This window comes from Barbus barbus, assembly GCF_936440315.1.
Source record: "Barbus barbus genome assembly, chromosome: 23".
Lineage (NCBI taxonomy): Eukaryota > Metazoa > Chordata > Actinopteri > Cypriniformes > Cyprinidae > Barbus > Barbus barbus.
Genome location: NC_136751.1, coordinates 15311907 through 15336780, shown reverse-complemented (window position 1 = coordinate 15336780; position 24874 = coordinate 15311907). Strand labels below are relative to the sequence as shown.

The 24874-nt window shown below is 38.7% G+C and overlaps 1 protein-coding gene across 2 annotated transcripts in view; it reads left to right on the top strand.

Moving 5' to 3' along the window:
• The first annotated feature begins 6424 nt into the window (after positions 1-6424).
• LOC306842855 (transcriptional coactivator YAP1) overlaps positions 6425-24874 on the top strand; it is a 34683-nt gene continuing 16233 nt past the window's right edge. For both annotated transcript variants that reach the window (XM_079373997.1, XM_079373998.1), the window contains exons 1-2: positions 6425-7030; positions 9147-9382. In XM_079373997.1, the coding sequence (XP_079230123.1) occupies positions 6830-7030; positions 9147-9382 (437 nt within the window). In that variant the 5' untranslated portion in view covers positions 6425-6829. The remainder of the gene's footprint in view (positions 7031-9146; positions 9383-24874) is intronic.

Here is a 24874-nt window from a genome sequence, read left to right as displayed (position 1 = left end):
ACGGCCTCCATGGCCGTGACAGGGCAGACCATGAGGTCAGGAACGGCCTCCGTGGCATGAGAACTGGATTCTCGGGATTCGGGAGTAGATGCCACCACTTCGGGAGGTTCTGCAGCGGAAGCCGCCACCTCTGGAGGCACGGGAGCGGACTCGTGAACAGGAGAGACCTCAGGAACAGACTCGTGGACAGGAGAGGCCTCAGGAGCACAGTGTGCAGCCCACACACTCACAATGGCGACCGCCATAACGGGAAGCACTGAGGTCAGGGGAACAGTCTCTGTAACAGCCCGGGTTGAGGCCCTGGGAATGCCAGCTGCTCGCACCGATATCAGTGGTGGATCCCTTATGCTGGAAACCAGACAGGGAACTCGAAGGACTGACCTTAAATCCTTGGGTGTGACAGACTCTGGCTGGAGCACTGAGACGTGAGCGGACTCTGGCTTGACAGCGACGACGTGAGCGGACTCTGGCTTGACAGCGACGACGTGAGCGGACTCTGGCTTGACAGCGACGACGTGAGCGGACTCTGGCTTGACAGCGACGACGTGAGCGGACTCTGGCTTGACAGCGACGACGTGAGGGGGTGCTGTTGCTGCCGCCATTTTGTGAGCGAGTGCGGTGTCGCGTTCCTCCGCGACACCCACAGTAAAAGAAGAGCCCACACACAGCAAAGCATACTCCATAAATTGACTGAGAGATGAACGGGGACCCTCGCGGATTAACTTTGACCGGAGCGGCTGATTAATGCCCTCGCAAAAAAAATCTATTAGAGCATAGTCCGGCAGGTCAGAAACATAGGCGAGGTCTAAGTACTCCTGTACATAAACCTCGAGCGGTCGCGAGCCCTGCTCGAGGGTTAATAGCATTCGTGCAGAGTCCATACCTGGCCAATGTCTTCTTGAAAAGCTGCTGGATCCTTGTGGGGCCGAGTATTCTGTTACGGGGCTGACGAGACGTGAGACGTGCGGATCCATTTGCAAAGCTTTATTACACAACATGGTCAAGACAGGCAGGGTCAGAGATCGGCAAACAGGTATGGTGGAGGCAAGACAGAGCAATCCGTGGAGCAAGCGTGGGTCAACGATCAGCGAACAATATCCAAAGGGGCAAGGCAGAGAGATAATCCAGAGACGAGAGCAATAATCCAAACAGGGAGCGAACAGAGTCCAAACGGCAAGGCAAAGGGGTAAATCCAGGAGACAAAGGCAGGGTCAGACACGGCAGGAAAACAAGGCAAGACTAAGACTAGGACTAGGACTAGGACTAGGACTAGGACTAGGACTAGGACTAGGACAATGATTATGGCTCTGTAAAGTTGCTATCGCTTGGTGAGTGATAAATGCTAACAATACTCGGCCGTGTACAAGAGCAAGTCCCAGGCTTAAGTAGTGAGTGGTGGTGATTGTGAAATGGTGATCAGGTGTGGGTGTGATAATTGAAAACAGCTGTGCGTGATTAGGGAGTGCAATGGATGGTGGGAAATGGAGTCCAATGTGCTTGTGAGTGAAAATAGTCACTGTGGTGAACGGGTGACCTCTAGTGGTGGTTAACCGGGAGAGCATGGCCAGGATTCGTAACAATTGTAAAGTGATGGCCAAAATATCAGTTCATAATCCATAATAACACTTAAAAATCCATCCCCTGTTGTCCTCTCACTTCAAAATCCACCAGCATATTTGGTTAGATCTGTTTTGATCTGTGCATATCACTCTCCTGATTCAGACAATGTCCTTTTTTGTTTATTACAAACATGCTGCTTTTCACCTCATAAATAGCTTGCCAAAATAAAAACGAAAACTCGTGGTATTGATACGCAAAAATGGACTTTGGTGTATATATGAAGCGCACGTTTGGGTGCATATAATACTTTTTTTCGCGTGCATATACGAAATTTGTTGGCGTGCATATGATACGCATGTTTTTGCGTACATATGATACGCATCTACTCCACAACCCTAACCCTACCCATCGCGTAGAAACTATAGCGAATAAAATGTGAGAAATGTTGAAGGTGTCTGAATAAATTTTGGTTTGACAGTATCTATTTGATAAATGAAGTTAATCAACTAACATTTTACATACTCATTTGTTTTCTTTACCCAATATTTAAAAAATGTAAAAATACAATAAAAATATCGGTATCGGTACTCGGTATCGACAAGTATCAAAAATTAAAGTATCGGTATCGGGCGAGTACTGGAAAAAGTGGTATCGGTGCATCCCTAACCCAAAGTCAATCGTGTCCTAAGTTTTTTTTATTTTTAGTAACGAACCACACCAGAGGTAATAAATCGTTTTGTTTTTAGTTTACTCATCTCTAGTAGTCTCTTTTTATAATTATCCATTATTCATTTTAAAAACAAGTTAAAAAGAGAACAACATACAGTCATGTGAAGATAATGAAATGCATGATTCCATGTTCTCCACACAAACAGCATTTGTACTTAAAAGTTTGAGATGAGTTGGAACATTTTTTTGTATATAAAGTGGAAACATAAAATCCATCAGCAAAGGAACACCTCCCCCTGTCAAGTGGAAAGAGAAATTTAGGTGAGAAACTGCCCTTTAGACAGTACAGACACACAATGAGTCGAAAACCTGTTCTGCAAGTGTGTTCTTGCAATGCATTTCAATTTGTCACATTTCAAAGAGGGAAGGCAATCTCTGCCAAATTCTTCAAAGGTGCAGGGACCTCCTCCACCCGCTGCAACAAGCCAAGGCAAGCTGACTGGAGAAGAGACTGCACCCTTCCCAGAAAGACCTGACAGAATGAACGCCGGTGAATCTTAAACCACACAGAGCATGAAGTTATCAGGGTGTTTTTCTTTCTCTTTTGCATGAGCGGTTAAGTAAGCATTGGTATCCTGTAAGCCTGCTATCCAAGTTAATAATTGAATTGGAAAATTGTGATTAGCGTAACACATCAGCAGCATTCTGTCGAAGAAAACCGAATGCTGGGCGTCCTACAAAAAAGTCACGTTTGTTACCAAACAACCAAAAGTTGCTTTTTTATTTTATTGCTTGCTAAATTTTCTGAAACACAAATAATAATAAAAAACTTAATAAATAATTTAATTCATAAAAATATATTATTTTTTATATATGTTTACAATTCTATTTGGATAATACATTCCTCAGTGTTCTAGTTTTAATATTTTGTGGTAAGTCCTTTACACTAACTTCGCAGACAGATTGTTCAGATTAGTGTTTGCTAACCAGAATATTCAGGTCAACGAGACTAAGCAAAGACATGGACATATTTTAGGTAATTTACTACCAAGCTTCAGTGTTTGCTGACAGAAAGAGATTCTCTTGCAGTATTTCCTTGTATTTTGCTCTATCCATTCCTGCCTGTTTATAGCAGGAGTCTCAGACCCTGCTAAGCACCATATAGAGTCCTGCTGGTTTGAGTGCCACAGAAACCTTAGCTTTTTATTCATATTCTATTTAGGTTTTTGGGCAAATTTCAGGTGTGCTTCCACCGTCATTTTTGCTGAACGGCCTTTGCAGCCTTACAAGCCTGTTTTGTGGAGAACATTTCATTGTTTACTGCTTTACCTGTTGAACTTTGTATTTTCATCAAAGTGATCATCATTCATTATTTGAGGGCCAACCGTTTTCACGTTTCTTTGGGTGGCTCCATGAACCTTCCAAAGCATTGTTTTGTACCCTTTCCAAGTCAAGTCGCCTTTATACAATACAGATTGTCTCCATGCAGCTGCACTATAAAAAACAGGACATTAACAGAAATCAATGATGCAAACTTAAGCAAAAACAAGACATTCAAATTCTGCTGTGAAGCAGTTCTAACAAGTGTTGATGTGGCAAAATTCATCAAATTTGAAACATTGATGATTAAGCAATAAAGCTGCTCAGACAACAGTAGTGTCATCATTCAGATCAATTAGGAGAAAGTTTTGTTTTCACCCGATAGTGTCAGTGCCGTAAAAAACAATATTACAGAAAAAAAAGTCATTTAAGTTAAAATGGTTTAATGATGGATGCAGCTTTTCACTTAAATAAGACGTTAACTGATGGACTGGAGTCATTTGGATTACTTGTGGATTATTGTGATGTTTTTGTCAGCTGTTTGGACTTCTGATGGCACCCATTCACTGCAGAGTTGGTGAGCAAGTGATGTAAAGCAAAACTGCTCCATATCTGTTCCGATTAAACATCTTGGATGGCCTGAATGTGAGTAAATTTTCATTCCATTCTTTAAGGTTGGTAGCCTAACTACTTATGTAAAGGAGTGTCAGAGAGAAAATATGATGACATTTTATTATTAATACAATATATTTTTTCAATAATGCCCAAAATTAATTAAGATTAATCAAGATGATAAAACATATTACAATAAAATGTCTAATGATTTGGATCATCTCATCTGTTATTGACCTATAGAGGGCGCACAAACGCTCCCATTTCCATTCAGATGAGGATTATGGAAGCATTTCCACTGCTATCTTCATTATCAACATTATCACGGGGATTATTAACTAAACAAATAAGCTGTTTTATTTGAAAGATAGGATATTACCCCATTTATGACAAGCGAGCTAAAAGATAGGCGAATTTTGCAATATATATATATATATATATATATATATATATATATATATATATATATATTTATTTATTTTATTTTTTAATGTAGGGCCTACTGTTTCACAATTCTAAAGCATTGACAAATCATTTTCTTGTTTAATACTGATGTCGACAATTGTCGCAGGCTCAAAGATAATTGTCGCAGGCTCAAAGATAATTGTCACAGGCTCAAAGATGTTGGGACATGTTGACTAAATGATGGAGTTACCATCAGGACAGCTGAGTGGGTGGTCTCCCCCAGGGGTTGGGCTAACCCCCAGAACAAACCTCACATACTGCCTCAATCATTTCAGGATATTTACCACTCTTTAATGATCTTACACACACACACACACACACACACACACACACACACACACAGGAGAGTCAAATTAAGGAATATTTTCTTAGACAGCAACTTATTTAGAGTATCATGTCAAGTCACAATACTGTTGCAAACCTTCAAATACTGTGGTAAAATAAAAGAGACTGAAGGATTTTTTTTTACTGAAAACTTGATCAGAAATTCACATTGTGGGGGAAACCAGGGAGAATTTTGTTTAAACATTGGTAACTCAGTGGATTTTTCCTCAATAAATGTCAAAAAATTTGATATAATATTTCCATATCTGTCTGCTACAAAATAAAGCTGATTAAAATCTACTATTTATCACTACACTGTGTAAATGAATGTCAAATACAAAGAGTGCAAAAACAACCTACCCCTTTACACTACTGTAACTTGTAGTAAACACTGACATTTTAAAATGTGTGCTTGAACTATGGTAATCAAATTTAATTGTACAAAAATAATTGTAGTTATAGTCCTACCGTCATCCAACAGCACTTTCATTTCACTTTCAAAATGGCAAAAAAAAGAGTCTTCAAAGGTCACATTAGGAGGGTGATGGTCCAGTAATGATTTCACACCATTCACAAATGATAGTGTTACAACTAACAGCTCCCTGGTCTCCCCTGCATTCACTTCATGATCACTAGAGTTTAATACAGAGATAATTCAGAGCAGAATCTAGAAGACAAGGCACTGACAAAAACACACACATAATGTGGTTAATTATATATGGCTTGCAGAGACAGTTCGTGTTAGGGCTGGATATTGGTTGGCTGGTAAAAAAGGGAAAAGTACAAAGTAACTTTTTTTATCCATTCATCATGCCCTTACAGTTCCCGCAGGGGATTAAAAGGGTTCATAATCAGTCACTCAGTGTTAAATGTATGGGAAAAGAGCTGGGCTCAGTCTTAACAAAATGATTTCTCAATGGCCCGGGAAGGCTCATTTACATAACAATCATGGGAACTGCATGGAACTACTTTTCTGCAGCTTTCTACATAATGAAGGACAATGTATTTCTTTATTCATAAAGAAGCGAGTGCTTGAACTTCACTGGTGTATTTTTGTATAATGAGATTCATTCCGTGGTGATATGAGTGACACTTCATGGCATAAATATGAATGAAAAATTGTGACACACTCAGATCAGCATTGAATAACCACTTTTTTTATAAAAGAAAATAAAACGCTGCGTGACGATGATTGTTTTATTATCATAAACTATTTGATGATACAGATTAAAAGTAAATAAATACGCATACAAATGTATTAGCTTGAAATAAATTATTATATAGATATATACGGCCCTAATAGATATTTAAACACTTTATTAATCATTCTTAAAACACTAATGCCTGAAATATAAATATTTATGGGCCCCACATAGAAGAAAATCGTGTAGCTTTAAAGGCTCTTGCTTAAACCCCGCCCCTCTGAGTCAGCGGTCACATGACTCATAAAGTTTGATGTCCTGCCCAAACTTTCAGAAGTTGAGAGAAGAAAAAAAAAAGTTAGTTGGGTAAGTGAGAGGGCTGTGATTTTCAATGCGCAATACAGTCATTACCAATGTCTGCGTTAGAGGAGCCGTAAACTTTTGGGAAAGTCACACCGACAGCGCTTTTAAAGAGTTCAGATACTTCAGAAGAAGTTTAAACGACAAAGTTTAGTAGATATGCGCGTTTCCACATTTATTGGGGTGTTCTCGGGAAGCAGAAAAACACAGCGTTGCCTACTTTTTTCGCAAGGCTTGGATAATTAATAAAGCGGACGGACAGAAAACAGCTTTGAGCTGTTTGGATTTAACCTTTTGGCATTTTATGGTTGCAGCCAATTTTCCTGTTTCCACTATTTCAGTCGGATAGAAAGAAGAGCTACGTTTTATCTGGAGTCATGGATCCGAGCCAGCACAACCCTCCTGTCGGCCACCAGATCGTCCATGTTCGGGGAGACTCCGAGACCGATCTGGAGGCTCTTTTTAACGCTGTGATGAACCCGAAAAACGCCCTCATCCCCCCTTCCGTGCCGATGAGACAGAGAAAGCTGCCAGACTCATTCTTCAAGCCGCCAGAGCCAAAGTCCCACTCCAGACAAGTAAGAGACCACCCCACAGAAACCACAGACACTGCAGCTGGCGCGAGGGGCATTTTCAGTTTCTGCTGATTATAACGTTTAGTGTGTAACTGGCCATGCAGATTTGTTATTGTATGAGCAAAGAACAGTAATCACTGCTTAAGGGGGGGAAATGCACTGAATAATGCTAAATAAGCAATAAAGTGCATAAGCGGACGTATGTCCTCATATGACAGCAGAGTATAAAGTAAAATAATAATAATGGCATGTCAATCGTGATTTATAACAAATAGAAATTATAATAAAAATGAATAGAATACTCATAACACATAGGTTACAATTCCTCAGAAATGTATTATTCTTAAACTACTATCAGAGATACCAACTATTACTCAGGGAAAATAGCTGAACTGAATGTTTCCTTTCAGAAACTAGCTAGTTATACTGCAACAAACAAACAAAGTTTGATCTAATACAGAAGAAAAGAGTTGTCTCTTATGCACCACTAGCACTAGTTGAGGTTGAAAAAGGGGTACCTCTGTGGCTGTACTAGGGTACAGTGATGGTAATACATGGTAATTTGTCACATCATTCTGTACTCTTTGTATGTTGATACTTAGTGGGTTCAAATGTCTTGACCGACAGTACAAAATCATTCACTAGCTGCATGAACTCTCACAAGATAAGATTTATTTCCCAGGTTTGATTTCAGCTGGGTAAACATTACACTACACTTCATCTAGCGCTTTTTTATTTTTCTTTGTTATATAAAACATTCTGTTACTGTTTTACGGAGTGAAGCCTCTCTAAACGATTCAGTTCATGAGTGAGCTATTGGAGTGATTCAGAACCCGCTTATGCCGTTCATTCAAAAGAACCGATTCAAACGAGTGATTCTTTTGCGATGCGGACCATACGACTTCATTCCTGAAATATGCTTTTCAGTGTTTTGTTCATTGCAACTGACCTTCACTTGTAATGCTTTATCTGTCATTTTATATAAAAATGGCGATAAACGGTTTATAAACAATATGATGTTTATAGTCTTTAGTTTCCAGCACTTGTTCCACGAGTGAAGATACTTAAAATAGGTAATCTTTTAAAGCTTAATTAAAAAAAGAAAAAAAGAAAAGTCAACAAAACTAATCGAGTTTTCTCGGATTTGGCATCACATCTCGCGCATGCGTACATGTTAAGTTCTGCTGAAAAGTTGCCCCAGAACAGCCTGTTTCCTACTTAGCTCCTCCTAAAGTCTCCAGCCTGGGCCACATCCGTTTCTTAACTTTTTGTTATTGCAAAAGGAGCTGATAAAAGTAATGAAAGCAACACTCAGCTATGATTCAAAAGGACAATGCCCTTGTGTAAATTTAATCATTTTTACGTTTCCATGTATGGTGTTTTATTCATGTTGGAAATACGTTGTTGTTATCCAATTATCTTTGGACTTTCTCAGTATTAACTGGAAAAGAAATGACTAATTTCCCATTTTTCGATAACCCTCCAAAGTTCACATAGTTTAAAAATTATTTCAAAGCATTTAATTTAAATAGCTTAATTCAAATGCAAAATCTTTAAATAATGTTTCTTACTCTGGATATTTAAAAAAAAAAAATGCATAAAAATAAGATGTTGTTTTCCTCATGTTTCCTTTTAAAATGTTATGAGCTAGTTTACAGTAACAAAGAATGAGTTACAGTAACAATTTTTACATGTGGAGTATTTAAGACTTACTGCATCAAGAAAACCGATTTGTTACATATTAAAGGAAAGAAAACAAAAAGCATAAGAAAAAATGTTTTAACAATTACATTGTAAGGTTAATCATGATTAATGAATGTATTCATGCATTAACCCTAGTTTCTGTCATCATTTCAGCAGAAGTGCAAGAGAAGAACCTAATACAAATATTTAGTATATGACCTTCACAATGGGCCATCTTTGAATTACAAAGGTTAACAATCATATGTGTGTGCTTGTTCTTTGTGTGTTTATGTGATTTCATCTGTGTTTTGAATGATTAAGGTTTCGACAAAAGTCTCTTTGCTATTTAAGAGATTTATTGCTTGTAGCCTTTTGCTTTAAATCTAATCCTAATCTAAATGTCTTTATGCTAAAATAATCCTCTATCCCTGTACAGGCCAGCACGGATGCAGGTACTGCTGGTACCCTCACGCCCCAGCACATCAGGGCACACTCCTCACCCGCCTCCCTGCAGCTGGGTGCAGTTTCTCCTGGCACACTGAGCAGCATGGTACCAGCAAACGCCCCACCTCAGCACCTCCGCCAGTCTTCTTACGAAATACCTGATGATGTGCCGCTGCCCCCAGGCTGGGAGATGGCCAAGACCCCTTCAGGCCAGAGATACTTCCTAAAGTGAGTTAATTCTTGATATGAAATTTATGTCAACATGGTTTTGTGCTGTTTGATGTCTTTTAAATTGATCAGGCGTTGTTGACCTTCAGATTGGGGTCAGGTTTGCAGTGCTCCCAGTCATTTTAAAGATGGAAGACTTGCTACGTGTAGAGATTTACAACAAAGGTGAATTTTAGTGGACAAAGTCTTGCAATGTTGTTTTGAGGTCTTTGTATCGAATACTCAAGTTTCAATTGAGAATACTATTTCAACAGCCATTTATGAGCACAATTTATTAATATCACATATTTAAGCTAAGCTTTGTAGAAAGTCACATTGTACACTACAGACTTACGATTCATAAAAAAATGAATCACTGTCTCTAATTGAAATGCGTTTAAAGATTAAAATTTAGATTTTTCAACAGTATTACAAGACACTGTGAGTGTATATTAGCACCATTTGTTGTTGGCTTTTGGACCCAAACGGTGGTGTTTGACGTCAAGCTTGAAAGCTGATAGTTCCATTAAGAAAATGACTTTGGTTTTTATTTTAAATGTGCAGATGAAAGCTCATTTTTTATCAAAACTGCCAATAAGGAGTCTTTTTTTCCAGCTGGTTTATATATCTTAGTCTTTGCTAGTGTGTTAGCCTGTGTGCCAAGGTTTCCTTCTCTCTATGTGTGTGTGTGTGGGTACTTAGTGCTTCTGCGGATTGGGTTTCAGAGGGGAACAAAGGCCCAGTGTAGCAGCGTAGAACGAGTGGAGGACGTGCCGGCCTGGTAAACTCATCTGCCTGGCCACAGAAGCCTGTCCACAGGACACAGGCTGCACACAGGAGGAGTTAAAAAGGCAGATTTAAGGAGTACATTGTGTCTTTTTGATAAGTTCTATTCAAGTTGTTGCTATTAATTTAATAGCTGCTATATTAGGACTGAATTTTTGAATGCAAAGTCTCTGGGATGTCTGGAACCGTGACCCTTTGACCAATCGCTTCTAGACAAACATGATTAGCCTCCAATTTACTATGATAAAACAGAGGGCTTTTAAAAACAGATGTTTAGAAGAGGAACATCTGGAGAACATCTGCTTCATTTGGACCAGATCTCCAGGAATTGTGCAAAAGGGGGTTGAGGGACAGGAAGGGGAAATTTGTGTAGACGACTCACAAGACCAAGGCTAATGTTTTGGAAATGTCGCAACTGCTAATGCATCCAACAATGAGGACGCCTAATCCTTAAGACTCAGCTCCAAATTTAGTCTGGTAGTTCTCGTTCTTCTTGAACAGAAAAATGTAGGTTTTAAGCAAACACTGAGATTGCTACCTTTTCGAGTGGTCTGTGTGTGGGCACCGTTTGATCTTCATCCCGACTCTGTCACTGCTGAAATGCACAAATGAACGTCTCCTCTTGTCTGTACAACCCTCTTCTTTTTAACTTCTCTTTGTTTGGGGTTTTAGAGAAATGCAGGCTCTTATTGTTGTTGACCCTCGCTTTGTTTGTGGATATTTTTCCCACAGGAAGTTGACATGGTTTGTCAACAATTTCTCATTTTTGTGGTGAGCAATTGTTCACTGTTACCCCCTATCAAATTCAAGAGCTGAAAGAAGAGTCAGATGTCTTTGAGCATCTTGTGGGTTGTTTCTAAGACAGTGTGTCAAGTTAAAAATAGTGTCTCAAGACCCATGTGCTTTGCTATATTGCTTTGTACAACTTATGTAAACTCCTAAGCACATGCCTGATTCAGGGCCGGTGAATCTGAAACATATTTTTGAGTGTTATGAGTATTGTTTCTAAGACTAACTTAAAATGTGTCTCGCATTTGATTCCATTGTTTTTTACATCTTATATAAACTCCAAAGATTCTGATTCATGTCAGGTGAAACTGAAACCTGTTTTTAAGTGTCATGAGCATTGTTTCTGAGAGAATTGGTCAAGTCAAAAATAGTTCAACTTAAAAATGTGACATTTTGTTCCATTGCTTTGTACATCTTATGAAAACTTTTAAGAGCGACTGTGATTCAGGTCAGATGAATCTGAAACCAGCCTAATTATACAGTGCTTCTTTTAGACCAACTAGTTGAGTTTTGTGGTTCCCCGTTACAGTTTCAAATGCTGACAGCTTGATATCCATTGTTATTCTGGCCTTATTTCACCTAAAAATGAAACTTCTGTCATCTTTTGCTCACCCTCCACTTGTTCAAACCTGTGTGAGTTTCTTTATTCTGTAGAACACAAAAGAAGATATTTTGAAGAATGTTGGTAATCAAACAGTTGATGGTAGCCATTGAATTCCATAGTATTTTTTCTATACTATGGAAGTCAGCTGGTAAATACAAAATAATTGACCAGATGCATAAAATGTTGAATAATTCAGATTCCTTGCAACTCCCATTGCACATTAAAGGTGTCGTTTGAATCTACAAACACTGAAGGCTTCAGGAAGCTTGTCCTGGAAAACAAACACACTCCTATTTATAATCAGGCCCTCTTCAGATGAGGGGTGGTGAGAGGGCTGTGAGCCAACCTGTTTGATACTATGTCAAGCTCACATTGCTTTCAGGTGACCACTACTGTTCTGCATGTACACGACCCGAGAAAGTCGTTTTCTCCTAAGTCCAGAGATTTCATTAGAGAGCATATCTGTTACCATTAATTTTGGTTGCAGATAAGCAGACGGCAGTGTGCGAAGGATCCCGATGGTTCTCACATTTGGCCACATGCGAGTCACACAGCTAAGGGAAGTCTGACAAGCAGCCTGGTTTCAGTTTAGGCATGAATGAAAGCGCAGTTTGTGAATCCGCCCAGTGGAGATAAAGTAGAGAGAGAGAAGATGAGTGGGTTGCTTTATTTATCCAGTGACACTCATGTGACCTGGTCAGATATAGACAAACAAACAAGACTCTGAACACACAGTGAAATATCTATTGCGTTAAAACTAGTTAGATTTTAGCTTTGAATGGTTACACTGTAACCTTTTTGTCCTATATTTAGTTCACCCCTCGCTCAGGCCTCAGTGGTGTCCCGTGACACTTTGATAGCGGGAAGAAAATGACAGGAAACACACAGCTATCAGAAGTCGTAATCAACCTGCAACACCCAGTCATTTGAAGACTGTTTCAACGCTGCCTCAAAAGCCCAGGATTATAGGGAACTAGTTCTGTGGCGCTTCCAGATGCTAGTTGTGGATCTTCCTGAGAATGCAGGAAGATAAGTTGGAAAATAAGATGACTGTAATTTGATTTAAACTTAACTATAAATTGGGTCAAAATTATACTAGTTGGATTAAAAAACAGAACAAACAGATAATTTGCATTGGCGTACAAGTCCTATTTTATTATTACATTAAGAAGTACTGTGAAGTACTCCACAGCACAACAAATCCTTTACATTTAGCAGGGCTTAGAACAGAACAAATTTATCAGCTTAACAAACAAAATTATTGTGACATTAATTATAAATGGTATGTCTACACACATTTTTATAAAGGAATCAAAATGTTTGTGCTATTGTATATGCATGTTTTATGTGCTTTGGAATACAAGTCGCACCACTTTTCAAATTATTAAACAAAAACAGTGTATCTTATTCAGGAAAATATGCTACATTGTCAAGCGTGTTGTTATTCCAGTCAGCGGTATGATTTATACAGTTTTCTAGCAAATTATAACATTAATGAGTTTACAGATTCATTATTTAAATTTTTTACAACTCTCTTTGCACACTGTGTGTGTAGATTGAATCTAGATTTACTGGAGATTAAAACAAGTTGTTGCCTAGTCTTTTTTTTAACTTCCTAGGTCTCTGTCTCCTGTTTTCCCCCTTGTCTTCCTGCTTTCATTATTAACCCTGTGGAAGACAGAAGTGGGAAAGGTCAACATGATGTGTTGACCTCCTCTCTTTCCCTTTTTCTCCAACAGTTTACTGTGAGCTTTGATTTATAATAGACTCGGACCGAGGGAAAGGGGGGCTTAGGGCGGTCGAGGGTCATCTTGTTTAGTTCTCGCCTGCCTGTTTTTTGGGACCTCAGGAAGAGGGGGGGTTAAGTTCACAGGGCACTAACACTGAGACGAGGGTCATAAACTAATGAAGGATTCTAATTTGGAGAATGTGGCCAAATAGAGGGGCTAATCAGTGTTTCCGTTTTCTTATTTAAGCCAGGACTCAGTGGGGGGGATTTAGCCCATGGGAGGGCAGCCCTAGCCGAGAAGGACCCTCAGGGATGTGGACCCCAACTATCGCAGGGATTAGACCCTGTGATGGGAACCACCGTTACCCCTCCACCCGCTTTAAAACATGCTGCTTTTAAATACTATACAAAAGGTGCATCTCTGAGTCTCTCCTGAAGGCAAATCTTAGTTGCACATGCATTTAGACTTATGTTTATCACAAATGTCTTACTTGTTTAGAAATGTTGCTGAATATGCCTGATAAGGTCATTTTGAAATGTTTTTAAAATCATTTTGAAAGGATCTACCATTTGGGTGAGGAGCTAAAGGACGTGACCCGTCGTAAGAGTGTGAGGGGACCCGGTGGTAATGGTAAAAGCATGGTGTTAAGTGATTTAATGAGCACTGTTTGGTTTTCGCAACTTACTCCACCACTAGATCGGTGTGGCCTCAAGGTCCGTAGACTAAAAATGGCCCCCTTGTTTCCTTCCTGCTGTCTGCTCCCACCATGGGATTTTCTTGGTTTGGGTAGGAGGTGAGCATGTTTGGACGAACTGGAAAATCACAAGGACACATGATGGCAGGGCTTCCCTTGAATGTATATCATTAGGACTCTTTCATTAAGTTGACTATTTCATAAGTTAGAGATGCTGATGTATTGCTATCATATTGGTTACAGCGTATTATAGGGTCACAAAATATTAAATGAAACTCAAACACATTTTCTGAGATGTTATACACGTTTCTCACTGGTGTAAACAATGTTAATACTTATTGAGTTATTAAGGGGAAACTGGTTAGTTTTGCACTGATTTAATAATGGAAACAAACTGATTTTTTATTGTTTAGTCTTTTGAGCCTTTTGTGCTTAACTTAAGTGTTATATTATGAATAAATGAATAACTTTGGTTTGTGTCCATCAGGATATAAATAAAATCCAAACAACTGAGATGAAGTATAATCCAGAATTTAAGGCCCCGTTTACACTAGTGCGTTTTTGTTTTAAAACGCATAACTTCTGCTACGGTTACGCCTATCGTTTATACTACTCCGGCATTTCGGTCATGTAGTGTAAACAGAGATCGTTTCTGAAACGCAGCGGAAACGCCAGTGTAAACGGGGATCGTTTTCATTCTAAAACGCCATTTTAAAACGAAAACGCACTAGTGTTAACGGGGCCTAAGTGTATATAAGATTAAAAAAAATGCATATATATATATATATATATATGCATATATATATATATATATATATATATATATATATATATATATATATATATATATATATATATATATAAAATTAATCAATACAGATTGCTCATTGCTGAAAACAGTATTAGTACTCGCATGTCCAGACACATACTGCTAGCTTAGTCTTTGTTATTGAGTGCTGCAGTTTTTTTTTGGGGGGGATTTTCCTCACACACTCAAACTTCTGTGGCCAGTTGGGAAAATATTTGCTTTTCTGCCTTTTTCCCCCTTTCTGAAAGGAGGTATAGGCTAAATTCACATCCGTCTCAATTCCGAAACGGTTCATCTGGATTTTACGGGCAAAATATAGACGTGACAGGATTGTGAAGAGTTTTGTGTTCATATGATTTTTAACTTCATTTTCCGCCACTCCTGTTTGTTTAAATATGCTCATCGGGAGGCTTTGTGTGAATCACGCTGTGTTGAATTGCACCCTCGTATGTGTGAGTTTGGAGCAGGCGTGTTTTGTACTGCTTTTGGCTGTCTCTTTGATGGCTAACGGTTTAGCCATCTGGGTCAGGCCTCTCTTCCCAGCTCCATTTGTAGCACATTTGTGTGGAGGACCAGTGAAGGGAGTGAAAGTTTGCTATTGCAAATGTGATCAACATCACAGGGAGAGGCTGTCCTCCCCACAAACCCAGACCACAATCATACTTTTGTTTCATGCATGATCCAGGCCTTTTTATAGGCCTTTCTCCTAGTGTCGGGCGGTGTAATGCTGGTGAATACTGTGTGATGGTTGAAATGTGTGAATCGGTAGAGATTTTGTTATACCATTAATAAAACAGGAGATATCAGTGGACAGGACTGTCCACTAACTACCAATGTAAATGTATAGCTTTAGTAACTTTATTGTAAAGTAATTTTATTATTTTCATTTATTAAATAATTATTTTGAAAAACTACTTTTCTAAGTTTTGGCTTCTGGAAGATTTTTAAAATAAAGAAATGTATATATATTGTGCATACATGCATGCATACATATACATATATATTTAAGAAAAGATGCATTAAATTGACTGTCAAGACATTTTATAATTTTACAAAAGATTTGTTTCAAATAAATGAAACATTTCTATTGGTCAAAGAATCCTAAAACTTTATTATGGTTTCCACAAAACTATTAAACAGCACAACTGTTTTCAACATTAATAAGAAATGTTTCTTGAGCACCAAATCAGCATATTAGAGTGATTTCTGAAGGATCATGTGACACTAAAACTGGAGTAATGGCTGCTGAAAATTCAGTTTTTCCATCACAGGAATAAATTACATTTTAATATGTATTAAAGGGGTCATATGATGCGATTTCGAGTTTTCCTTTCTCTTTGGAGTGTTACAAGCTGTTTGTGCATAGATAAGATCCCTGAAGTTGCAAAGACTAAAGTCTCAAAACCAAAGAGATATTCTTTATAAAAGTTAAGATTCGACCACCCCCACCTAAAACGGCTCATTTAAACACACCCCCACATGTCTATATCACGGTGTGGGAAGATTTGCAAAGCACCGCCTAAATGTATACGCAAAGAAAGAAGGCGGAACTATTATTCGCTGTATATATAACTATTATTAATCGCTGTATTATTATTGTTGCTGCGCCAAGTCGTGGAGACGCTGTGTGTTTCGTTGTGAAAGTACTTTGTTTGGGCTTCCAAAAGAGGACACAACTAGAAATCATTGGTTAAGTTGTATTTACAACAATGTTCCAGAACAGTTCAACCCAAATATTAGAGTATGTGCAGCGCATTTCCTGAACCTGGAAGAGTAGCCTACAATGCTGGCTTGCACAAAGGCTGTTTCTATAAAGTGGGGTACTTCCAACTTTGCAAGGACAGTCTGACGCTTCTGACTCCCCCTATAAGTACGTTTTCTTATTTAAAGAATTTGCCACTGACGGCAGTTTTGAGCAGTGTAGAGTAGCGCTTGTTATTTGTCGTTACTCCAATCACAAATGCAGATGTAGTAATGTTTAAAAAGTCAGTATATGTCATTATAATCAGTAATTATGTCCCCACTGGATGCAACAAATGCCTCGTTTATAGTGGGTTTTATTGTTTTTGTGTCGTCGCACCGGGACACGGTATCACAATAAGGTAAGGGGGCGTAACATTTCCGTCTCACACTTGAGGTTTTCGGCCAATCACAACGCACTGGATAGCTGGCCAATCAGAGCACGCCTCACTTCTCAGAACAATGAGCTTTGTAAAAATCGACATAGAGGAGCAACAATAGTGTACAGAATGTGGAAATAATCTGTTTTTTGAACCTTAAACTGCATAAAGACATTGCATTGCACTAAATACACAAAATAATGTTCTTTTTAGCAACGTCATATGACCCCTTTAAAATAAAGAATAATGTATTTTAATTGCAATAAGATTTCACAATATTACTGTTTTATTTTATCGTAAATAAAATACACTAAAATATTTTTTTAGAAATCTGACCCCTATAGGGCATATTATTGTTATGATTATTCGTACATAATATAATTGTTTATATAATACACAGTATTTTGGTCGTACACCCCTTGTGTAGTTTTAACTCGCGTTTGAGCCTAAATTGACTTCTGAACTCGTACTTTACGACATCAGCAGAAGACCCATTTAGGCCCATTTCCTGGTTTAAGTCATTTGTTAGATTACAGTGGCCTCATTTTTGTAATGTTTAGTTTCCCAGGTCAGGGTGGATTCATTTCTCAGCTCATCTAGTGTGAAGCATTTACTTTGAGCAAATGTGTGTTTGTCAAGCTTGGGCTTTATTGACCACGCACAAAGAAGCCCCTTTCCTGTTAGAGTGTCATCTGTGAGTGTGTGTGTGTGTGTGTGTGTTTGTGTGTACACATATAGAAAGCAGAGTTAGCCAGACCAGTGTTTACTCAGTCCTGATGTAACACCTTTGCCCCAGACATCAATGCTCCTACTGTCACTGCGGTAACAAACTGCCTCAAGAAAAACCCCTGCCTATGTATTCAGACCAGGGTCTCGTTCAAAATGCTCTTTACATTTACCAAATATCACAGGGAGTGTGTTGAATGTGTCTCATTCAGTTTCATGCTGTTTTGGTTTCTTATTAGCAGCAGTTTAACTGTACATTTTCAATAAAAAGAAAAAGATAAATGATTTAAATGTTAAAATATAGCTTGCCTAGCCCTTCTGAGAACTTCATAACCTTTACCCAAGTTTTTCTCTAGTATTTCTCTCTCTTGCTCTCTCTGCTTCTGTAAACTCGCTGCTTTGTCCGCTGACTCCTGTGATATGAGCCCTCCTTCAAAGAGGAACTTAAATCCGGCCAGAGGTCAGCAGGTCGCTCAATAATCTCTCCTGATGATGTCCTGCTGACGGAAGCTCAGTCACTCATCCACCCGTCCTGATGCACGCACGCTCGCTCGGCCGTGAGGGAGAAATGGAGAGCTGACATTCAGTCATTCATAATGGCGGCCTCATTTTGGCCTCATTAGATGCAGTGTGTGTTATGCTAAGCTAATATACAGAGTCCTTGTGTATGCAGTTGTAGTGTACAAGTCATTATTTTAACAGTGTTTACTAGTAATAGACAGATGCACTACTGTTCAAGAGTTTAGGTTCAATAAGATTTCTTATTAAATTCTGAAATATTATTACATATTAAAATAACTGTTTTCTGTTTTAATATATTATAATGGCAAAGCGGAATTTTTAGCAGCCATTGTTCCATTATTGATCCTTCAGAAAAGCATTCCATCTTTTCATAGTCAAATTATCCTTCAGAAAGCATTCTCATATGCACTTCTTTTTATCAATGTTGAAAACAGTTGTGCTGCTTAGTATTTTTGTGGAAACTGTTTTTGTTTTGTTTTTTAATGATAAAACCTCAAACATTTTAATGTCCGATATGGAGACACTCATTGCTTTTACGTATTGTATTATGTATAACCAACAGGTAATTATATATGTAATAAATTAAATGATATTATTTTCATTATGTTTCAACCCTAATCTCAAAAAAAGCAAAACAAATATTCACTGACCACTAATTTAAAAGAATATTTTTACAATTTCTTACAGTGTAATTATACATTTACATACTGCGTAATATTAATTAGCTACATGTACTTACTGTGTGGTTAGGATTAGGGTTTGTTTTAGGGTTACTTGCGTGTAATTATGCATCATTTATTGTTATTATAATAGTAAGTGCATGTAACGTGTAACAGGGACACCTTAAAATAAAGTGTTACTGAATGTTCATATGAAATACAACAAAATTCTTGCCTGAAACAGTGCAATCCTGTAAAATATTACTGAAAATGAAAATGGTTAATTCCTCATCTTAAAAAAAACAAAAAAGTGAATTAATGCATCTACAGAATGTTTTTCAATGGTAAACAGATGTTGTTTATGGAGCTTGTATTTTATCTGAAATATGCCTTCACACTAAATTCTCAGGTGAAAGTAAGTATAATGCTAATTTTGGACAAAGACAGAGAATAGGGAATGTTGACTTTTTGCTAGTTTGAATACAGCTCATCCCCTATGTGCTCCATATTTCGAGGTCAATATTTCTTATTTCTTAGGCAAAGTGGAAAACATGCAGAGCTGGCGAAGTTGAGTGCAACTGTGAGAAGCATTCATCGCTGCACCTCAAGCTCTGCTGTGTTATAAATAACTGCAGCACAATAAGCAGGGCCCTGATAATTGGGCCATCAATCATGTCGAGCGCTTGGGTGGGTCTAGGCCCAGTGCCGTGGTCTTGCTAACCTCCCCTCTCTACCTACCACCACCACCACCTCCTCCTCGAGCGCTCTCTGGTTTCATGAGCAGTGATAACAGCTGGAGAGGAAATCAGGAAGTGAGCTTCTATAGAGCACTGTCTCCTTTAGTGTCATGGAGTGATTCCTGTGTGGTCATGGCTCAATGTGATTTGAGTGCCAGAATCCCCACCTCCGCTCTCCCTGTCTATTGGCTCTAAAGCAAAAGCCTGCTACCAGGGTTGTAGACCTTTCTTTGTCTGTTTGTCATTCTCCCAGTCTGCTTAGTCTGGGATGGAAGAAGTGCTGCAGAAAGAAGGTTGCAGTTGTCTGGCTGATGATGTTTGAAGCTCTGGAGGGTGTTTGTGGGGGTCTCTTGAGCGGACGTCTGTCCTGTCTGTGCTTTTGTCTCCATCTCTGGCCCCATAATCTTCAATAACGCTTCTCAGCTGGTGGCCCCCAGTGATCTGTAATGGCCCTGAGTGGCGATGTTTTTCCGGTGGGAGTGTGGGATACCGTTGCCATAGGTGTGTGTTTGTTGGTTTGAATGTGCAGTCGGCCTCATTAAACTGCACTGTTGAGTGAACTTAACTGGTCTCTTATTACTGCACAGTAAAGTTGCAAATAAAATATTCAAATACATTTCATTCAGTGTGTTACTAAGCCATTTTTTTGTCATTATTTTGTGCAATTGCTGAGAGAAAATGGTTTCTATCCCATTTTTTAGCTAGGTAAAGTTGAATTAAATGTATTGACCCAACATAATAAGATTATCTCTAATGGTCTTTGCATACCGAGTCCGAAATTCTCGTCCAAAATTTTCGCACGTTAAAAAAATACATACGACCTCACATTGTCAATCATGTTTACACACTGCCTCCGAAAGTTTCATCCGTCATAAAAAAAAAAATTGGATCAGGTTTGATTTTCTGCATTTTCGCATCAGAAGTCAGCAATTTGATAGAAAAGGATGACCAATACGAAGCTGTCAAATGATCAATCAAATCACATCCAGAATAAAAGTTTTTGTTTGCATTATGTGTGTGTGTGTGTACTGTGTAATATTTATGTATATATAAATGCACACACACACAGCATATATTTTGAAATATTTACGTGTATATATATTTATATTACAGATAGGGGTGTGCGATATGACGATTTTTGATCGTGGACGATAAAAATGTCTCCACGATCTGCTTTTTAAGAAATATCGTAGTATCGTGCTACAGCGCACATTGTCAAATACAGTTCTGGCGCCTCCGTCTCTATATACTGTACAACACGACATACAGCAGTAGAGTTACTCTGACAGGACACTGCACTTATTCGCGATCGCAAAAGTACATTATTTGCATACAAGCCTTGCTGGTTAAATGTTTAATTCGCGCGCTGGTCTGACGTGCGCTTGTTCTGAGCGCATACACCTGAAGCACGCGCACTAAAACGCCTGTCTAACAGCGCGAGCGCCTGATTACTCAACTAAGTTATATTTTGCGCTAATACTGTCAAAACACACAAGGTTTACATACAGACTGAGTTGGTTATCTCTAAAATGAAAGTAAATAGTTAAGAGAAACGGATGCGTGCCTGTATATTAGATGCGTGCAGCTCTTAAAGGGACAGGACACTAAACGTGCTGTCGACTGTCATTAAAGGGATAGTTCACCCTAAAATTTAATTTCTATCATTATTTACTCAGTGGAAAACCAAACAGTTGCTGGTCCACATTGACTTTGATAGTAGGAAAGAAAAATCCTATGGAAGTCACTGAGGACCAGCAACTGTTTGGTTTTCCACCTTCTTCAAAATAGCATTTATAAATGTTCAGCACAAGAAAGAAACTCATTCCGGTTTAAAACAACTTTTGAGTAAATGATGATATAAAAATACAACATTATGACAGAATTGACAGACAGATGACAGAATATTAATTTGTGGGGGAACTATTCCTTTAACGTTAACAAAACAAAATCACTCACTATTCTTGACTGAAAAACTTTAATACAGTTGCTTTAGGAATCAGTCTATCTAGTGTTTTATTTTTATATTTGTTCATTCAATTTCATTGAATGCTCTGCTAAATACACCTATTGTACCTGGAAATAAAGCACTGTTTGTTTTATTTGTATATTATGTGTATTTGTAATGTGTATCTTTGTTCTTATTTTTTAATAAGAAAAATAAAATAATGACAAAGATTTTTTATCTTCGCCCACTTTGGCCTAAATATCTGCCATGCATCTTTGTCTTTCTAGTTTGGCTGTAATGCTCAGACAACTTGTAAAACCAAAATAGTAAAACTAACAAAGAATCGTGATAAAAATCGTGAATCGTGATATTTCTATAAAAAACCGTGATATGATATTTTTCCCATATCGCCCACCCCTAATTACAGATAAAGATATATTTATTATATAAACATAACAAATTTCTCTTAAATATATACATGTATATGTGTGTATTTATATAGACATAATAAATATACACAGTACTCACACATATTATGTAAACAAACTTTTATTTTGGATGCGATTTAATTGTTTGACAGCACTAGAAAAAAAGAAAAAACATGTACAAACTTTTCGGACTCGGTGTGCAAGGACTTTAACACTTCAATTCATCAAATGCAGGTTGGCATCATGAATATATGGCAGGCAAAGTAATATATGCATATGGGTTTCACCATTATTGTTACTATTGGCTGCTTTTTGACTATCCTCCCATTTTCCCGGTACTTTCCCACTGAGTAAAGGGAAGCCAGTCTGCCTCATTTGTGAAGTTTTGTTTGTTCGTGTGTGCTGGAAGTGCAGAGAGAACATTGCATGAGCAGACGCTCAAGAGTGATGCAATGTAGGGCTCTGACCCAGACTGGATGGTGTGCTTTTGACTACAAAAACACATTTGCTCTCTTCCAAAAGCTAGAGAGCTGCCTGTACAGACAGCAGCATCAGACATAAAATCTGTTCCAGAAGGTGAGCAACATAATTATGCTGCCTTCTAAGAGATTCTTCACAAAGACGGCAATCCCATAATGCTTTGCCTTGAGGTCAGTAAAGAAATAAGACGAGAGGAATGGCTATTTTTTTCATTTCATAAAACTTCCGTACAGAGTCAAATGTGTGTTTTGTAGAGTTGCTCACTATATAGTGCACTCCAAATCATTCTTTTGAGGTTCTCTGATGTTTAGGATGCCCCCGAAGAAGGTCTTGGAACAAAGCTAATCTTTTAGTTTGAGTTCAGAGTGTTTGGAGATTTTTGCATTCAAACCACTGCCAGAAAACAGCACGTTACAAGTTAGCTGTCGCTTGTGTTGGTTACAGTCAATAGTTCTCGTTCTGGATCATCGCGGCACTGAATTAAACATAAGCGTCAGTGTTTTGCATGGAAAAGGCACCGTGTGGGCAGAGTGCTTGGGGTAATAAAGCCCACCTGTGTGAGTGCGCCTGCGTCTGCCCTCGCTGAAACCCAAGAGGAGATCTTCATACTCGACATCCTGTGCTCCAATTAAAATTAACTCACACCGCCTCTCCCTCCCTCGCTCCCCCCGTGTCTCTGTCATAGTTTCCAGCAGCAATAGGAGGGGGAGGATCGGGGTGACAAAGTGTAACAGGACCACAGCGATCCACTCAGCCAATGGAGTTCTGAGGGATTGCTTCCGTGCTCGTTTTTTCCTCCTCCTTTTCCTCCTCTGTGGCCTTTTCTTTTTGTTTGACGGTCATTCGGCCCTCCCCCGTGACCCTCCTGAAGAGGCCCCCTGTTCCTCGTCTGCTGCGGCCTGGGCTGTTTTCCTGGAGTGAGTGTGTGTGTGTGTGTGGGTTGGGGGTAGGGTGGCTTACTGGTAGGTAGGTGGGAGAGGGGCAGTTTTTGGCAGATCCTTTGATCAGTAAAGCATAAACAAGAGGGAGCTTAGAGAAGAGGGGGTGGTGAAGTGCTGAGTCAGTCGCTCTCTTTCTCTTTCTCCTCTTTTTGTTATTCTTGCTCCCTCCGTCTCTCATAAGGCAGTGATGGCGGAATAGTGACTAATTGGTGGCAAAGAGAAAGTGACGGCAGAAAAAAAAATGGTCACTGGGTTGTGTTTATGATGGGGAAGGGTCTTGCCAATTCAGTATTGCAAACAAAATCTGTCAAAAAGATGCAGAATTCATTCATCCAAGGTCAAACATCCTCCCAGGCTCTTTTTTTGTGCTGTGGTTTCTCTTCCAGTAGACTAGTGGTCAGCCGTCTATCTATCAAGACTAGTGGCAAAAACAGCATGGATTTTTCAATCACTGATTCCAGTATCAAGAGTTCAGTGTGGCTCATATAATGCTAGTATATTAGTATACATTGATGCCCATATAATAAAAATATACACCACTTTTCAAAGCTTTGGATCAGTAAGATTTGTTTTCCAATAAATTAATACTTTTATTCAGAAAAGGATGCATTAAATTGATAAAAAGTGACAGTAAAGACATTTTAATGTTACAAATTTCAAATAAATGCTGTTCTTTTGAACTTTGTTGATCAAAGAGTCTTGGGAAAAAAAAACATTTACTGAAGGATCACTGACACTGAAAATTCTATTGTATATTTACACTGTAATTATATTTCACAAAATTACTAGTTTTACTGTATTAAATGAGCATAATAGATTTATTACAAACATATTTAAAGGTGCCATAGAATGCATTGATACAGTATTTTAAATTGTTCTCTGATATCTACACAGAAGGTATGTGGCTTAGGTAAGGGCAAAAAATCTCCAGAAACGATTTTACATGTCCATTTACAACCCTAGGATTTCTCCCTAGAATGAAACGGTCTGTTATTGGCTTATTTGGCAGGGTCATGAATAATAATGAGCTCTGCTCTGACTGGCTGTTTCACAGTACGGCTCATCAGCAACAAGGAAGCACAGGGAGGAAAATATATATTTAAATACTTTCTCTCGCAGTTATATCGTCGTGTAATTATACTGTATATAAAACGCGGGCATCAGGGAGCCGTTATTAATATGCGAGGCATTGAAACTGCTTTTGAACGATCCATCGATCGCGTTATAGTTTCACTTTTAAGAGACGCGATCACACAAACTGTTTACATTATGGAGCAACATTACTTACCACACATTTCACAAGATCAGATGCTTGTCAGTGGTGCTCAGGATCTGTAAGTCATTCGCCATCATCCTCATCTCTCCTTACTGAGAGTGAAATCTTATGTACTGTAACAGGCTACCGCTAGCAAGGAGCTAACCATGTCCCTTTAGTGGCTCGCGTTATTTGCTTTCTGTGCCTTTCTGAATACAGACACCAACCCATCCCTGCACTTCACACCCCCTGCACGGCCTGGAACATAACATTTATTTTGTTATTTTCG